Source organism: Hemiscyllium ocellatum, chromosome 3 (assembly GCF_020745735.1).
Source record: "Hemiscyllium ocellatum isolate sHemOce1 chromosome 3, sHemOce1.pat.X.cur, whole genome shotgun sequence".
NCBI lineage: Eukaryota > Metazoa > Chordata > Chondrichthyes > Orectolobiformes > Hemiscylliidae > Hemiscyllium > Hemiscyllium ocellatum.
This window is the reverse complement of record NC_083403.1, coordinates 44,796,403-44,809,873: the sequence shown is the minus strand read 5'-3', so window position 1 is coordinate 44,809,873 and position 13,471 is coordinate 44,796,403. Positions and strand designations below refer to the sequence as shown.

Below are 13,471 nucleotides of genomic sequence, written 5' to 3'. Positions count from 1 at the left end.
TGATCAGTGTTGAATTTCTCCCACGAGGAGTGCCACAGCCCCTTCTCTCTCTGTGCCTTAGCCAGTATATGTAGTACAGATGCTTCCAATTAACTGGTAAACTGTTTACCTAGGTTCATCGCTTACTCACAAACCACTGTAAATGTCAAGGGCAACAGAGAACTTCATCCACCTCAAAAGTAACATTTTCCAAGTTCTCAGACTAATGCTCAACACAGTAAGTTCAGGAGCTTCTCCAACTGATGGTAAGCAGTAATATTGGAATAGACTTGTGTGCTCATCCATTACCTACAGATGGTAATGAAATTCTGCAGAACTTCGGGTAGGAAGGTCTCGAGGTCTTTGAAAATGATGACAATAGGAGGGGCCTGCTCCTTCTCAACGGCACAGGATTTCCTCTTTTTGGACGGGCTCCCTGAGCCGGATGTCTGCATCGGAACAAAGTACATCAAAATTAATCCCATTCAAGGAAAGCCTAAGGTCTCTGACTACAATAAAAACTGAAAGAACTGCAGATGCTGCAAATCAGAAACCAGAAGTTGCTGGAATAGCTCAGGCAGCATCTGTGGAGTGATGTTGCGGAGAAGCCGGGGTTGGACCAGGGTGGACAAAGTTAAAAATCACAAAACACCAGGTCATAGTCCAACAGGGTTACAGTAATTAGAAACACTAGCTTTCGGAGCACCGCTCCTTCATCAGCATCCTCCATAGCACCTATGGAGGTAACGTTTCTGAGGAAGGGTGAGTGGACCCAAAACATTAACTCAGACTTCTCTTCACAGATGCTGCCAGATCTTTTCCAGTAACTTCTCTGTCTTTGATTCTGACTATAAGGTGGGTTTTGTTAGTTTTTAAAAGAAAGATTTTCTGGAAGATATGCTGTTTCCCAGTTTGGAAAAGACAAACATTTAAAAAGTAATGCCATGCCACAGAAAGACAACTATGAATTCCTTACCCTGGTTATGCTATTCTATCGGGTACAGAGAAAACTATTCTCCACACAGCAGGACAAACTGGGGAGATGGTGGCCTATTGGCAATGTCACCGGACTAGCAAAACAGCGTTTCATGGGTTCAAATCCCACCAGAGCAAATGGTGAAGTCTGAATTCAATAAATACCTGCAATCGAAAGCTAATCCATTGACGACTATCGTGCACCAAACTGCTAGGGCTTACCCAATCAAGATTTAAGTTCTGATGATGAAGGTGTGCTCCATGACATGCTGCTTGTTGACCACAAGGGACCATTAATTAGCAGCCGTTTAACTTCTAATTCCCTCCCCTCTTTGAAAATACAAGACCACCCCTGAGATGTTGGAAATCTGTGACGATCTCCTGGATTTCCATTTTAAATTTCCACCTGCACTGAGTCCCAACCTCCATGGGACACTGAAAATCCAGTTCCATGATTTTGAACATGCACTGAAAATGCAACAGCAATCACGATGGCAGATTAAGAAAAAAAGGCAAGAATTTTGTGAGAAAGCACTATAAACAAAGAACAAATTTGTATTTATACAAGATAGCATTCAATTGGGCTTCAAGTGCAATAAAGTGCATCCATTTTCTAGATGCTGCTATGAAATGCGAAATGCAGCAACAGCCAACTTGCACATAGTTTGATCCCACAAAGAGCTTTTATTAGCACTTTGGTTCGGGTATAAATGTTGGTGAGAATGTTGGGGAAAACTGTGCTTCTTCAAACAGTGTCTTGGGGGCTTTAATACCTACTTAAAAGGGCAGATGGGGTTTTAATTGAACACCTTATTCAAAATCCAGCACCGCTGGCTCATCCCTCACAATGTAAGTTGAGACATGGGCGTACAGCAGTTATGTGCTCATGTGTCTGGAGTGGAGTTGAAACTCTAAACAGTCCAGCTCAGAGATTAACATAAGGCCACGGTTGTTTTATTTTGTAACGAACCAGTTCCAACACAGGATTAACAAATCACGAATGTGATCTGATTCATCACAGCATGTCTTTCTTTCATGTCTCAATTTGTCTTTGGCATAACAGTGATGATTTTATGATATGGGGCGGCATGGTGGCACAGTGGTTAGCACTGCTGTCTCACAGCGCCAGGGACCTGGGTTCAATTCCCGCCTCAGGCGACTGACTGTGTGGAGTTTGCACGTTCTCCCCGTGTCTGCGTGGGTTTCCTCCGGGTGCTCCGGTTTCCTCCCACAGTCCAAAGATGTGCGGGTCAGGTGAATTGGCCATGCTAAATTACCCGTAGTGTTAGGTAAGGGGTATATGTAGGGGTATGGGTGGGTTGCGCTTCGGCGGGTTGGTGTGGACTTGTTGGGCCGAAGGGCCTGTTTCCACACTGAGCAATCTAATCTAAAAAAAAAAGTGCTGCTCTGATTCTGAGAGTTACATTATTCTGTGTCCTCAATCTTTCACAGCGAAGAATAGAAAAAGAAAAATTAATAGAATGCAGTTCTAACCATTTAGCAAGAATCGGTCACAAATCAAATGTTTCAGATGGAGATCAAAAATGGCAGTCTGCGATGCCTGAGACTTTATGTAAAAATTCTGTTCAGGATTTAAATACTAACTGGTGAAATGGAAAATTCTCTGATGCTTTTAAAAGTTAAACCCTCATTAGTTACTTAGGCGGCTTGGAAAATTGTCATGTCATGATAATCACGATAATAATGGTGGCTGCTGTCATTTACCTGCGTGATAGCTTTGTACCACCCAGAGAGGGAGGCCATAGAGCAGTGTATTCTCCTCTGGGAGAGTGGAGTAGAATGGTGCATATCCTCCTCTTCTGCCTCTTCGTCATTCACAATGCCACCCAGGAGGTGCATCAGAACTTTCTGTAAAACCTGCTTCACAGCTAGTCAGAAAAATAAATAAACAAACATCATGACAAAATGCCTGACGCAGCTAAGACACCATTATCTGGAAAGATCTTGATGGAACTTTCGATAGTATTAGGCGTGTTGTCAAACCAGGCGAATAAATGATCCACAGTCAGGCTTTTTCATTACACCATTTCAAATTAATTTGTCTGCACTGAGGGTCTTAAACTATTTCCAGGTCAGGGGGGTCACTCTGACAATCCAAATGGCAAAAGTATGCCCATGCTCGCAGGAGGATTGATAAACAAATGAACTTGAGCAATGTTTAGACATTGGAACTGACTAAAAAAAATTTGCATGTTAACATTACAACGAATTTGTAAGTACAAGTGACTTAATTTTCATCATTTCACCCTTGGCAGCTACCTAGGCTCTAAGTCCTGGCACTGCCTCCTGAAGATCTCCACCTCACTGTCCGCCTTCTTAAAACCTGCCTCTTGGCAAACTGCCCTAATATCTTGCTTTATGTGTTACAAAGTTAAATATCACCGAAACGTGCTCCTGGGATATGACTTAGGACACATTTCCCACACTGAAATGTGCCATATGAAGATGCTGTTGTTAATTGAACTTTCTCTATATGCAATTGAAAGCACACACTTCTGAAAGTGGCTCATGGAAACGTAGAAGATAGCAGCAGGAGGCAGCCACTTAGCCCTTCGAACCTGCTTTGCAATTCCTCACTATCACGGCTGATTGTCCTACGCATAAACCTAATCCTGTTTTCGCCCCATAACCTTTGATCCCATTCACCCCAAGTGCTATATCTAGCCGCCTCATGAATACATTCAATGTTTTAGCATCAACTACTTCCTGTGGTAATGAATTCCACAGGCTCACCCCTCTTTGGGCGAAGAAATGTCTCATCTCCATCCTAAATGGTCCACCCCGAATCCTCAGTCTGTGACCCCTGGTTCTGGACGCACCCACCATCGGGAACATCCTCCCTGCACCAACTGTCTTGTCCGGTTAGAATTTTATAAGTCTTTATGAGAACCCTCCCCACCCCCCAACCACCTTTCAAATATCTAAACTCCAGTGAAAACAATTCGAACCTATTCCCCCTCTCCTCACATGTCAGTCCCACCATCCCCAGAATCAGCCTGGTAAACCTTCGCTGCACTCCCTCGAGAGCAAGAACATCCTTAGAAACGGAGACCAAAACCGCACACAATATTCTTGGTGTGGCCTCACCAATGCCCCGTATAACTGCAACAACACATCCTGCTCCTGTATTCGAAACCTCTCACAATGAAGGCCAACATACCATTACCTTCTTTACCGCCTGCTGCACCTGCATGCTCACCTTCAGAGACTGGTGCACAAGGACGCCCAGGTCCCACTGCACACTCCTCTCTCCCAATTTACAGCCCATTCAGGCAGTAATCTGCCTTTTTTTTTGCTTCCAAAGTGAATAATCTCACACTTATCCAAAACAAACTGCATCTGCCATTGATTTGCCCACTCAGCCAACCTGTCCAGATCATGCTGAAGTATCTTTGTATCCTCGTCACAGTTCACCCTCCACACAACTTGGCATCATCTGCAAACTTTGAGATGTCACCAAATCATTAATATATATTGTGAATAGCTGGGGTTCCAGAGCCGATCCTTGTGGCATCCCATTAGTTACTGGCTGCCATTTTGAAAACGGCCTATTAACTCCTACTCTTTCTTTCCTCTATGCTAACTAGTTTTATATCCTCCAGCACTAACTTCTTCCTGTACCACAAAAACTGTTTTGTGGATTCTGAACTCATGCACAATCCAAAACCAAATTACAAAATCCAAAATGGGTTTTGTTCTGCACTTCTGAAAATTAGGAGAAAGAAAGGACTGCAGATCAGAGTCGAGAGTTTGTTGCTGGAAAAGCACAACAGATCAGGCAGCATCCGAGGAGCAGGAGAATCAACGTTTCGGCAAAAGCCCTTCATCAGGATTCATTATGCCCAAAACATCAGTTCTCCTTCTCCACAGATGCTGCCTGGTCTGCTGTGCATTTCCAGCACCACATTCTCAACCTCTAAACATGAGTCAGCATGAGGAAGCACACTCGAATGCCAAATCTGGAGTTTCGCACAAAGTTGTTCAAAATCCTAAAGGAAACACAAATAGGAGCCTAAGCAGGGAATAAGAACATAATCATTGCAGAAAAACTAGGATTAGACCATTAGCAGATTGTCTCACATAGAAAGCATAAAGTCAGTGTGGCATCATAGACTCGCTCTTACTTGTACACTCCTTCCCATGCAGACAAACCACATGTGGGGTAAGAGACTGTTTCACGAGGTCTGAAAATCTTTGAAACGTCATTTCATGGTCAGGAACATTCACACCTGCAGGGGAAGTGGATGAACAATAGACAAGCTAAAAAAATGCACCGCACAGAATCACAGAAAGATCAGAAGAGTTTCACATGCAGCTGACTGACTGCTTTCCTCAAACACACCCCTATTCCACCAATCGAAAATAGTACCTTATCTTCTCAACTGTTCACCAAAACAATGTTATCGTTTCAATACATTGTCTTGATTTCATCCAAACATTTCTGACCTAGGCTGTCGCAGTGCTCCAGTGAAGACCAATGCAAACTAGAGGAACAGCACCTCATTTACCATTTAAGCACTTTATAGCCTTCAAGTCTCAACACTGAATTCAACAACTTCAGACCACAAACTCAGTCCTCCATTTTGATTAGTCCCTTCCCACCCCACTCCCCACCAAGTCTTGCATGCATAGGTTTGCTCTCAGGAGAGTTGACACACTTTCTGATTTTCTGCTATTAACACCTAACCTTCATCTATACCTCTTTTCTACTACTGTTAGCAGTTTGCCTTATGGTCTGGCCACATTTCCATCTGTCCCACATGGTCCTCCTCCCCACCGCCATCTAAAACAGCATAGAAATCATCACGTTTTTAGCCCTCTTCAGTTCTGAAGACGACATACTGTACCTGAAGCATTAACTCTGCTTCTCTTTCCACAGATGCTGCCAGACCTTAGAGTCATAGAAATAGATGTACATTGTGGAAACAGACCATTCAGTCCAACTCGTTCATGCTGACCAGATATCCTAAACTAATCTAGTCATATTTGCCAGCATGTGGTCCGTTTCCTCAAAACCCTTCCTATTCAAATATCTTTCCAGATGCCTTTTAAATGCTGTAATTGTACCAGCCTCCACCACTTCCTCTGGAGCTCATTCCATACACACACCGCCAGTTTCTCCAGCATTCTCTGTTTTTATTCTACCAATCTAGTATTTGCCACACACAGTTGTCTCAGTCACCCTGGTAGAACAGTCAGGTATGTCCAATCACCTTCATCCATGTGTGTGACCCTGAATTTTCTGCAGTTTGCAATCTTCTTAACCCAATATGCACGCTGTCCCCTCAATCCCCAGTCTTCTAGACTATTTCAACCATGTTGTGATGGGCCCCTTGACAATGAGGGTATGAAGTAGGATAAGGGCTTGGGGAAAGTGAGGACTACAGATGCTGGAGGTCAGAGTTGAAGAGTGACAATCAAGTTCCTCTGTTGGACATAGTCCTGATGAGTTACTGCTGTGCCCTTGTGTTGACTTGAATCTTTTGGACATGACATATTTATTGTCTGCCTACATCTTTGCAGTGATCATGCCCTGTCTTGTTGTGCAGGCTGATTTTATTTCTCAATTTTCTTACCTTGTTTCTTTGTGCTTCTCTCTCATGACCTTAGCCATCTGCATGCTTGATTTTCTATTTGCTGACTAAGATGATATTATAATCTCATCAACTAGAGTATTGGTTATTTTCCATTTTACCGATCTTCCCTTTTCCTAAAACGTTTGTTTGACTTTTCGATTCTAAAGGAGACTAATAATAGTCTTTTCATCAACACGTGCTGACTTGTGCAGTTCCAACACTCTCTTGTTCTCAGACTCTCCTCAATTTGTTTGAGGGATGCTGGATTTTAATCCAAATCTGAAGGTTTCTAATTTCAGACTTCTGTTTACTTGCTGCTTCTTTTGTTGAAGTAGCTTTGCCAAAATATGATACTCTAAGGAGATTGTCAATGAAGGGGAATATGAGACTTTGTTCCTCTCTGTAAACCACAGCTGAGAATCTCTCTCTAAGAAAGCAAAGTCTGAACTGATGAGGATTTATCTTGATCTTGACTTCTGTCATGCTATGAGAGTCACCATGGAAATGCAATGAATGGTGGGAGGGGGTATATGCTATCCTTTGCCATTTTGATGGAAAGGCTGGAGGCACGTGACAGGTCTGTGCCAAACCCGTCATTAGGAATGCATTAATCAGCCCATTTTAGAGCCGTGGTGGTAGCAGTTCAGGAATAATTTCTCTTATAATTCTCTCACTTTTCTATAAGTTAATAACTTCAGAAAGAAATGTTCAGAAATGGATCTCAAATTGCCCTGACTCTTATGGAAAACTGAGGTGATACCAGAATAGGGTAAATAAAAATAAACCATTCCCACTGATTGAAGATTCTCGAACCAGGGGCATACTCTAAGAATTAGGGCCAGACCTTTCAGGAGAGATGTTAGAAAGCACTTCTATACACAGACAGACAGAGGCAGGCAGAGACACATGTGCACACACACACACAGACACACAGCAGTGCAGCTTTGGAACTCAACTGTTAAAGTTAAATCTGAGATAGACAACTGTTATTAAGCAAAGATATTAAGGGATAGGGGCCCAAGGTAGGCAAATGGAGTTAGGTCAAAGATCAATGATCTTGTTGATTGACAGATCAGGCTCAAGGGTTCAACAGTCTACACCCGTTTCTATGTTCATGTAGGACATTCATCAATTCTGTCAGTCATCAATCTCCAAGGGTTTAGAGTTAGAGAGTCATAGAGATGTACAGGATGGAAACAGGCTCTTTGATCCAACTCGTCCATTCCGACTAGATATCCCAACCCAATCTAGTCCCACCTGCCAATATCTGGCCATATCCCTCTAATTCCTATTCATATATCCATCCAGATGCCTTTTAAAATGTTGCAATTGTACTCACCTGCACCACTTTCTCTGGCAGCTCATTCCATACACGTACCACCCTCTGCGTGAAAAAGCTGCCCCATAGGTCTCTTTTATATCTTTCCCCTCTCACCCTAAACCTATTCCCTCTAGTTCTGGACTCCCCAACCCCAGGGAAAAGACCTTGTCTATTTATCCTATCCATGCCCCTCATGATTTTATAAACCTCTATAAGGTCACCCCTCAGCCTCAGACGCTCCAGGGAAAACAGCCCCAGCCTATTCAACCTCTCCTTTTAGCTCAAGTCTTCCAACTCTGGCAACATTCTTGTAAATCATTTCTGAACCCTTTCCAGTTTCACAACATCTTTCCTATAGGAAGGAGACCAGAATTGCACGCAATATTCCAACAGTGGCCTAACCAATGTCTTGTACAGCGCAACATGACCTCCCAACTCCTGTACTCAATACTCTGACTGATAAAAGAAAACATACCAAACGCCTTCTTCACTATCCTATCTATCTGCGACTCTATTTTCAAGGAACTATGAACCTGCACTCCAAGGTCTCATTGTTCAGCAACACTCCCTAGGACCTTACCATTAAGTGTATAAGTCCTGCTAAGAATTGCTTTCCCAAAAAGCAGCATCTTGCATTTACCTGAATTAAACTCCATCTGCCACTTCTCAGCCCATTGGCTCAGCTGATCAAGACCCCATTGTAATCTGAGGTAACATTCTCCATTGACCACTTCACCTCCAGTTTTGGTGTCATCTGCAAACTTACTAACTATACACCTTAAGCTCTCACCCAATCATTTATATAAATTATAAAAAGTACTGGACCCAGAACCTATCCTTGTGGCACTCCACTGGTCATAAGCCTCCAGTCTGAAAAACAACCCTCCACACCACCCTCTCTTCTACCTTTCAGCCAGTTCTGTATCCAAATGGCTAGTTCTCCCTGTACTCCTTGAGATCTAACCTTGCTAACCAGTCTCCCATGGGGAACCTTGTCGAACGCCTTACTGAAGTCCATATAAATCACATCTACCACTCTGCCCTCATCAACCCTTTTTGGTACTTATTCAAAAAAACTTAATCAAGTTTGTGAGAAATGAGTTCCCATGCACAAAGCCATGTTGACTATCCCAATCAGTCCTTGCCTTTCCAAATACATTGAAATCCTGTCCCTCAGGATTCCCTCCAACAACTTGCCCACCACTGATGTCAGGCTCACTGGTCTATAATTCCCTGGCTTGTCTTTACCACCCTTCTTAAACAGTGGCACCAAGTTAACCAATGTCCAGTCTTCTGGCGTCTCACCAGTGACTATTAGTGATATAAATATCTCAGCAAGAGGCCCAGCAATCACTTTCCTAGCTTTCCACAGAGTTCTCGGGTACACCTGATCAGGCCCTGGGGATTTATCCATCTTCATGCATTTCAAGACATCCAGCACTCCCTCCTCTGTAATATGGACATTTTCAAGATGTCACCATCTATTTCCCTACATTCTATACCTTCCATATCTTTTTCCACAGTAAATACTGATGCCACATATTCGTTTAGTATCTCCCCTATCTCCTGTGGCTGCACAAAAGGCCGCCTTACTGATCTTTGAGGGGCCCTATTCTCTCCCTAGTTATCCTTTTGTCCTTAATGTATTTGTAAAAACCCTTGGGATTCTCCTTAACTCTATTTGCCAAAGCTATCTTATGTCCCCATTTTGCCTTCCTAATTTCCCTCTTAAATATACACCTACACCTTTATACTCTCAGGATTCACTCAATCTATCCTGTCTATACCTGACATATGCTTCCTTCTTTTTTTTAAAACCAAACCCTCAATTTCTTTAGTCATTCAGCATTCTCTATTTTCCTACCAGCCGTTCCTTTCACCCTAACAGGAACATACCGTCTCTGGACTTACTGCAAGAATTCTGCTTAGGGCTGAAATACTAACGAGTGCAATGGAAAATCACCAATACTCTTAAAAGGCAGAACCTCATTAGTTTCTCTGGTGGTATTCATGTGTTCGGAAATACATGATGATAATAATAATCAGTATGATTATGGTGGCTGCTGTCATTAACCTGTGTAGGAGCTTTGTACTATTCAGAGAGGGGAGGCCTTGTTTACTGACATCAGAGAGCAACGTACTTACCAAGAACAACCGCTGCTGTGGGAATTTCACTGCATCGCATCCGATAGCTCCAATCATTTACTTTCGAATTAAGGTGAATGTGGGAATTTTTAATAAATGATAATAAACTATCAAATATCTTCTCATTTAAATTATCTTGAAAACTCTGTAAATTAAAAATATATACATAGTATATTATAAACATGTATTTTTAAATTATATATGACATATATATATACTATGCAAAAAAAAATACTTGAAAATGACAGATTTGTCCAAAGAAAAATCCTACAAGTGTTCATATCTGTGTTTAACAATTGTTATGGAAAATGCTGGATTCTATTACGAAGATGTTATAGCAAAACATTTGGATAATCTCAATACAATCAAGCAGAATCAACACAGTTTTGTGAAAGGGAAATTGTCTTTGACTAATTTATTAAGAGTCATTTGAGAAGGTAACAGTCAAGTTGGATAAAGGAGATGCTGTAGATGTGACGTACTTGGTTTTCAGGACAGCAAGTGATAAAATACCGCACCAAAAGTTTTACAAAATAAGAACTAATGGTGTAGGGCTAAGCTAATAGCATCAGTACAGGATTGGTTAGCTAACAGAAAATATAGCACAGGCCTACTTCTGTTCCTAACTCATATGTACATCAACCAATATAGAAATTGCCCCAGCAACAGAAAGTATCTTCAAACTAATGTTCTTAAATTAACCTGGCCTGTTAAACTTTTTCTTTCCCGACATATTCTGTTTTTATTTTAGATTCCAGCATTTAGAGTATTTTGCATTTTGATTACCTTCAAATTATCCTCAGCGCAGATGGCTGCAATTTCCAATACAATTTCTCAATCTCTCACTGGAACTGAGATATAACATCCAGTAAAGTGCATTAGCAGCTATTGACGAATTTCCTCAGAGCCTGCATTGACGTTACAGTGGGGCAACTGGGAGAACCATGCAAAAAATCCATCCCAGGATTTTACAGTGTGCAACTAGATTCAGCATGGCCTGGCAATTAGAATTCTTGATCTTGACAGACACCAAGAGAGGCATAGTCAGACCTCTGGCAGCAGAATTACTGACTGTCCCTAACACGGCACACTGCTGTCAGTGTAAAACACTGTAATGTACCTAAAGCAAGGCTTCAAGAATATTTGAAACTTATTCATGCAGCCATACACACAGGTATTGGGATAACCCAGCATAGATCACCCGTATCAAACAGCTCTTGGTACAACTGAATGGCTTGCTAAACTCAATGCTCTAGATCTGGAGTCACACACAGGTCAGACTAGATATCGAAGGCAGATTTCTTTCCCAAAAGAACATTTGTGAACCAGACGGCGTGTTAAAAATATCCAGCAGTTTCATGGCCACTGTTTCTAGCTATTCCAGATTTACTGAATTTACAAAATTTAAACTCTCCAGTGATGGAATACAAACTGGTGTCTCAGGCTTACTAACGCAGTAACATAAGCAACTTAGTATGATATCCCCATGTTTTCAATTGATTGTCGAGGATTCTAGGTAATCCAAGATGGAGGACAGAAAAAAAATTGTGGCTCCTTTTTTTTTGAGGTATAATCAGTGTTGGAGCTGATTTCCTCAAATTCTAGGAGCAGTAATAACTGCTTGATAAGCTGTTGCATTGTTTTGGAACTTTGGGGGAGAAAATAAATCAAAATAGCAGCATTTTAAAAAGGAGGAAGGGCGACAAAGACACTGACCACATGGGAAATAATTCAAACGGAAAAAGTAACTTACACTGCTGGCTGACCCAGCAGTGAATCTGCACAGCTGCTGCCTTTGCTCTCGCGTTTCAAGTATCTCTGGACATCAGACGTAGTTCTAAGAAAAATAAACAAACAGCGAAACTTACAGCTGACCTTAGAAAACTGGTGTGTGGGATCTCATAGCAAAGGAGCGACTAACTGGCTTTTTAAAGTGTAATCTTACTATTTTTCTTTTGTAAATCAACAACAGTGAGTAGAAATGGGCCCTTTTAGGATTAGGTGTTGTTATTGAGATCTGTCTCTTGATAAACTTTAAAAACATGAAAACATAGGTACTAAGCTAGCCTGAAGCAGGGATTTTAGAGCAGTAAGATTGTGCTATTTTTGGGGTCGATAGATTGTTAAGGTGCAAAGCTGGGCAAAAGTGAGGACTGCAGGTGCTGGTAACCAGAGTTCAGATCAGAGTGGTGCTGGAAAAGGACAGCAGGTCAGACAGCATCCGAGGAGCAAGAAAATTGACGTTTCGGGCAAAAGCCCTTCATCAGCCCTTAAGGTGCAAAAACAGCCTGTATTAGAGTGATCTGCTCTTCTTGTTGGATGTGGGAAATGAGGGAGAGTTTCCATGTTACTGATGCAGGAAGTCTGTTTAGTTGCGAATCCTATTGGTCCCCATGGATCTTTTGGAGCAGCTCTTAAAGGCAATGAGGAATTTACAGGAACTCAGGGTGTGATGGATGGCAGTTGCAGGGAGGGAGAAAAACTTAAGATACAGTTAGGTAAATGGGTGGCCTCCAGGAAAGGTAGGAGAGGGAAGCAGATAGCCACAGGAGACTCCTGCACTAACCCCATCTCAAACAAGTTTGCTGTTTCGGAAAATGTAGGGGGTGATGGACTCTCGGGTGAATGTAGCATGAACAGCCATGTTTCTGGTACCAAGACTGACTCTAATGTAAGGAGTGGTACATTAGATTCCAAGTGATTGATTATGATCGGGGACTCTCTAGTCAGAGATACGCGATTTGGCAGCTGACAGCGAGATATCAGCATGGTGTGTTGCCTCCCTGGAGCCAGGATCAAAGGTATCTCAGAGAGGGTGCAGAATATTCTCAAAGGGGAGAGGGACCAGAAAATGGTCATTGTACACATTGGGAATAAAGACATAGGAAAAGGATGAGATTCTGAGGAGAGAATATAGGAAGTTAGGCAGGAATTTAAAAAGGAGGTCCTCGAGGATAGTAATATCTGGATTGTTCCTGGTGCTACGAGCTAGTGAGGGGAGGAATAGGAGGATAGAGCTGATAAATGTGTGGCTGAGGAGCTGGTACTGGGGAAAAGAGTTCACATTTTTGGATGATTGGAATGTCTTCTGGGGTAGAATTGACCTGTACAAGTAGGATGGATTGCACCTGAATTGGAAGAGGACTAATATACTGGCAGGGAGATTTGCTAGAGCTGCTCAGGATGACTTAAACAAGTAAAGGGGTGAGGAGGGTGAGATCCACAGAGATAGTGAGGAAAGACATCAGTCTGAGAATGGCACATTGGGTAAAGGAGGAAGTTAAAGAAATAGGATAGACAGGGACAAAGTAAAGAACAAGGTACAACTGATAAACAGCATTTATTTCAATGCAAGAGGCCTAACAGGTAAGGCAGATGAGCTAAGGGCATGGTTAGGAATATGGAACTGGGATACCATAGCAGTTACAGAGAAGTGGTTCATGGATTGACAGGA

At 42.2% G+C, this 13,471-nt stretch overlaps 1 protein-coding gene across 2 annotated transcripts in view; it reads right to left on the bottom strand.

Annotated features, from left to right (window-relative positions):
* Window positions 1-13,471, bottom strand: part of orc3 (origin recognition complex, subunit 3) — a 70,146-nt gene that overhangs the window by 37,660 nt on the left and 19,015 nt on the right. For both annotated transcript variants that reach the window (XM_060856917.1, XM_060856920.1), the window contains exons 4-7: window positions 10,018-10,162; window positions 5,100-5,204; window positions 2,680-2,843; window positions 289-428 (exon numbers count right to left, since the gene is read on the bottom strand). In XM_060856917.1, coding sequence (XP_060712900.1) covers window positions 289-428; window positions 2,680-2,843; window positions 5,100-5,204; window positions 10,018-10,162 — 554 coding nt within the window. The remainder of the gene's footprint in view (window positions 1-288; window positions 429-2,679; window positions 2,844-5,099; window positions 5,205-10,017; window positions 10,163-13,471) is intronic.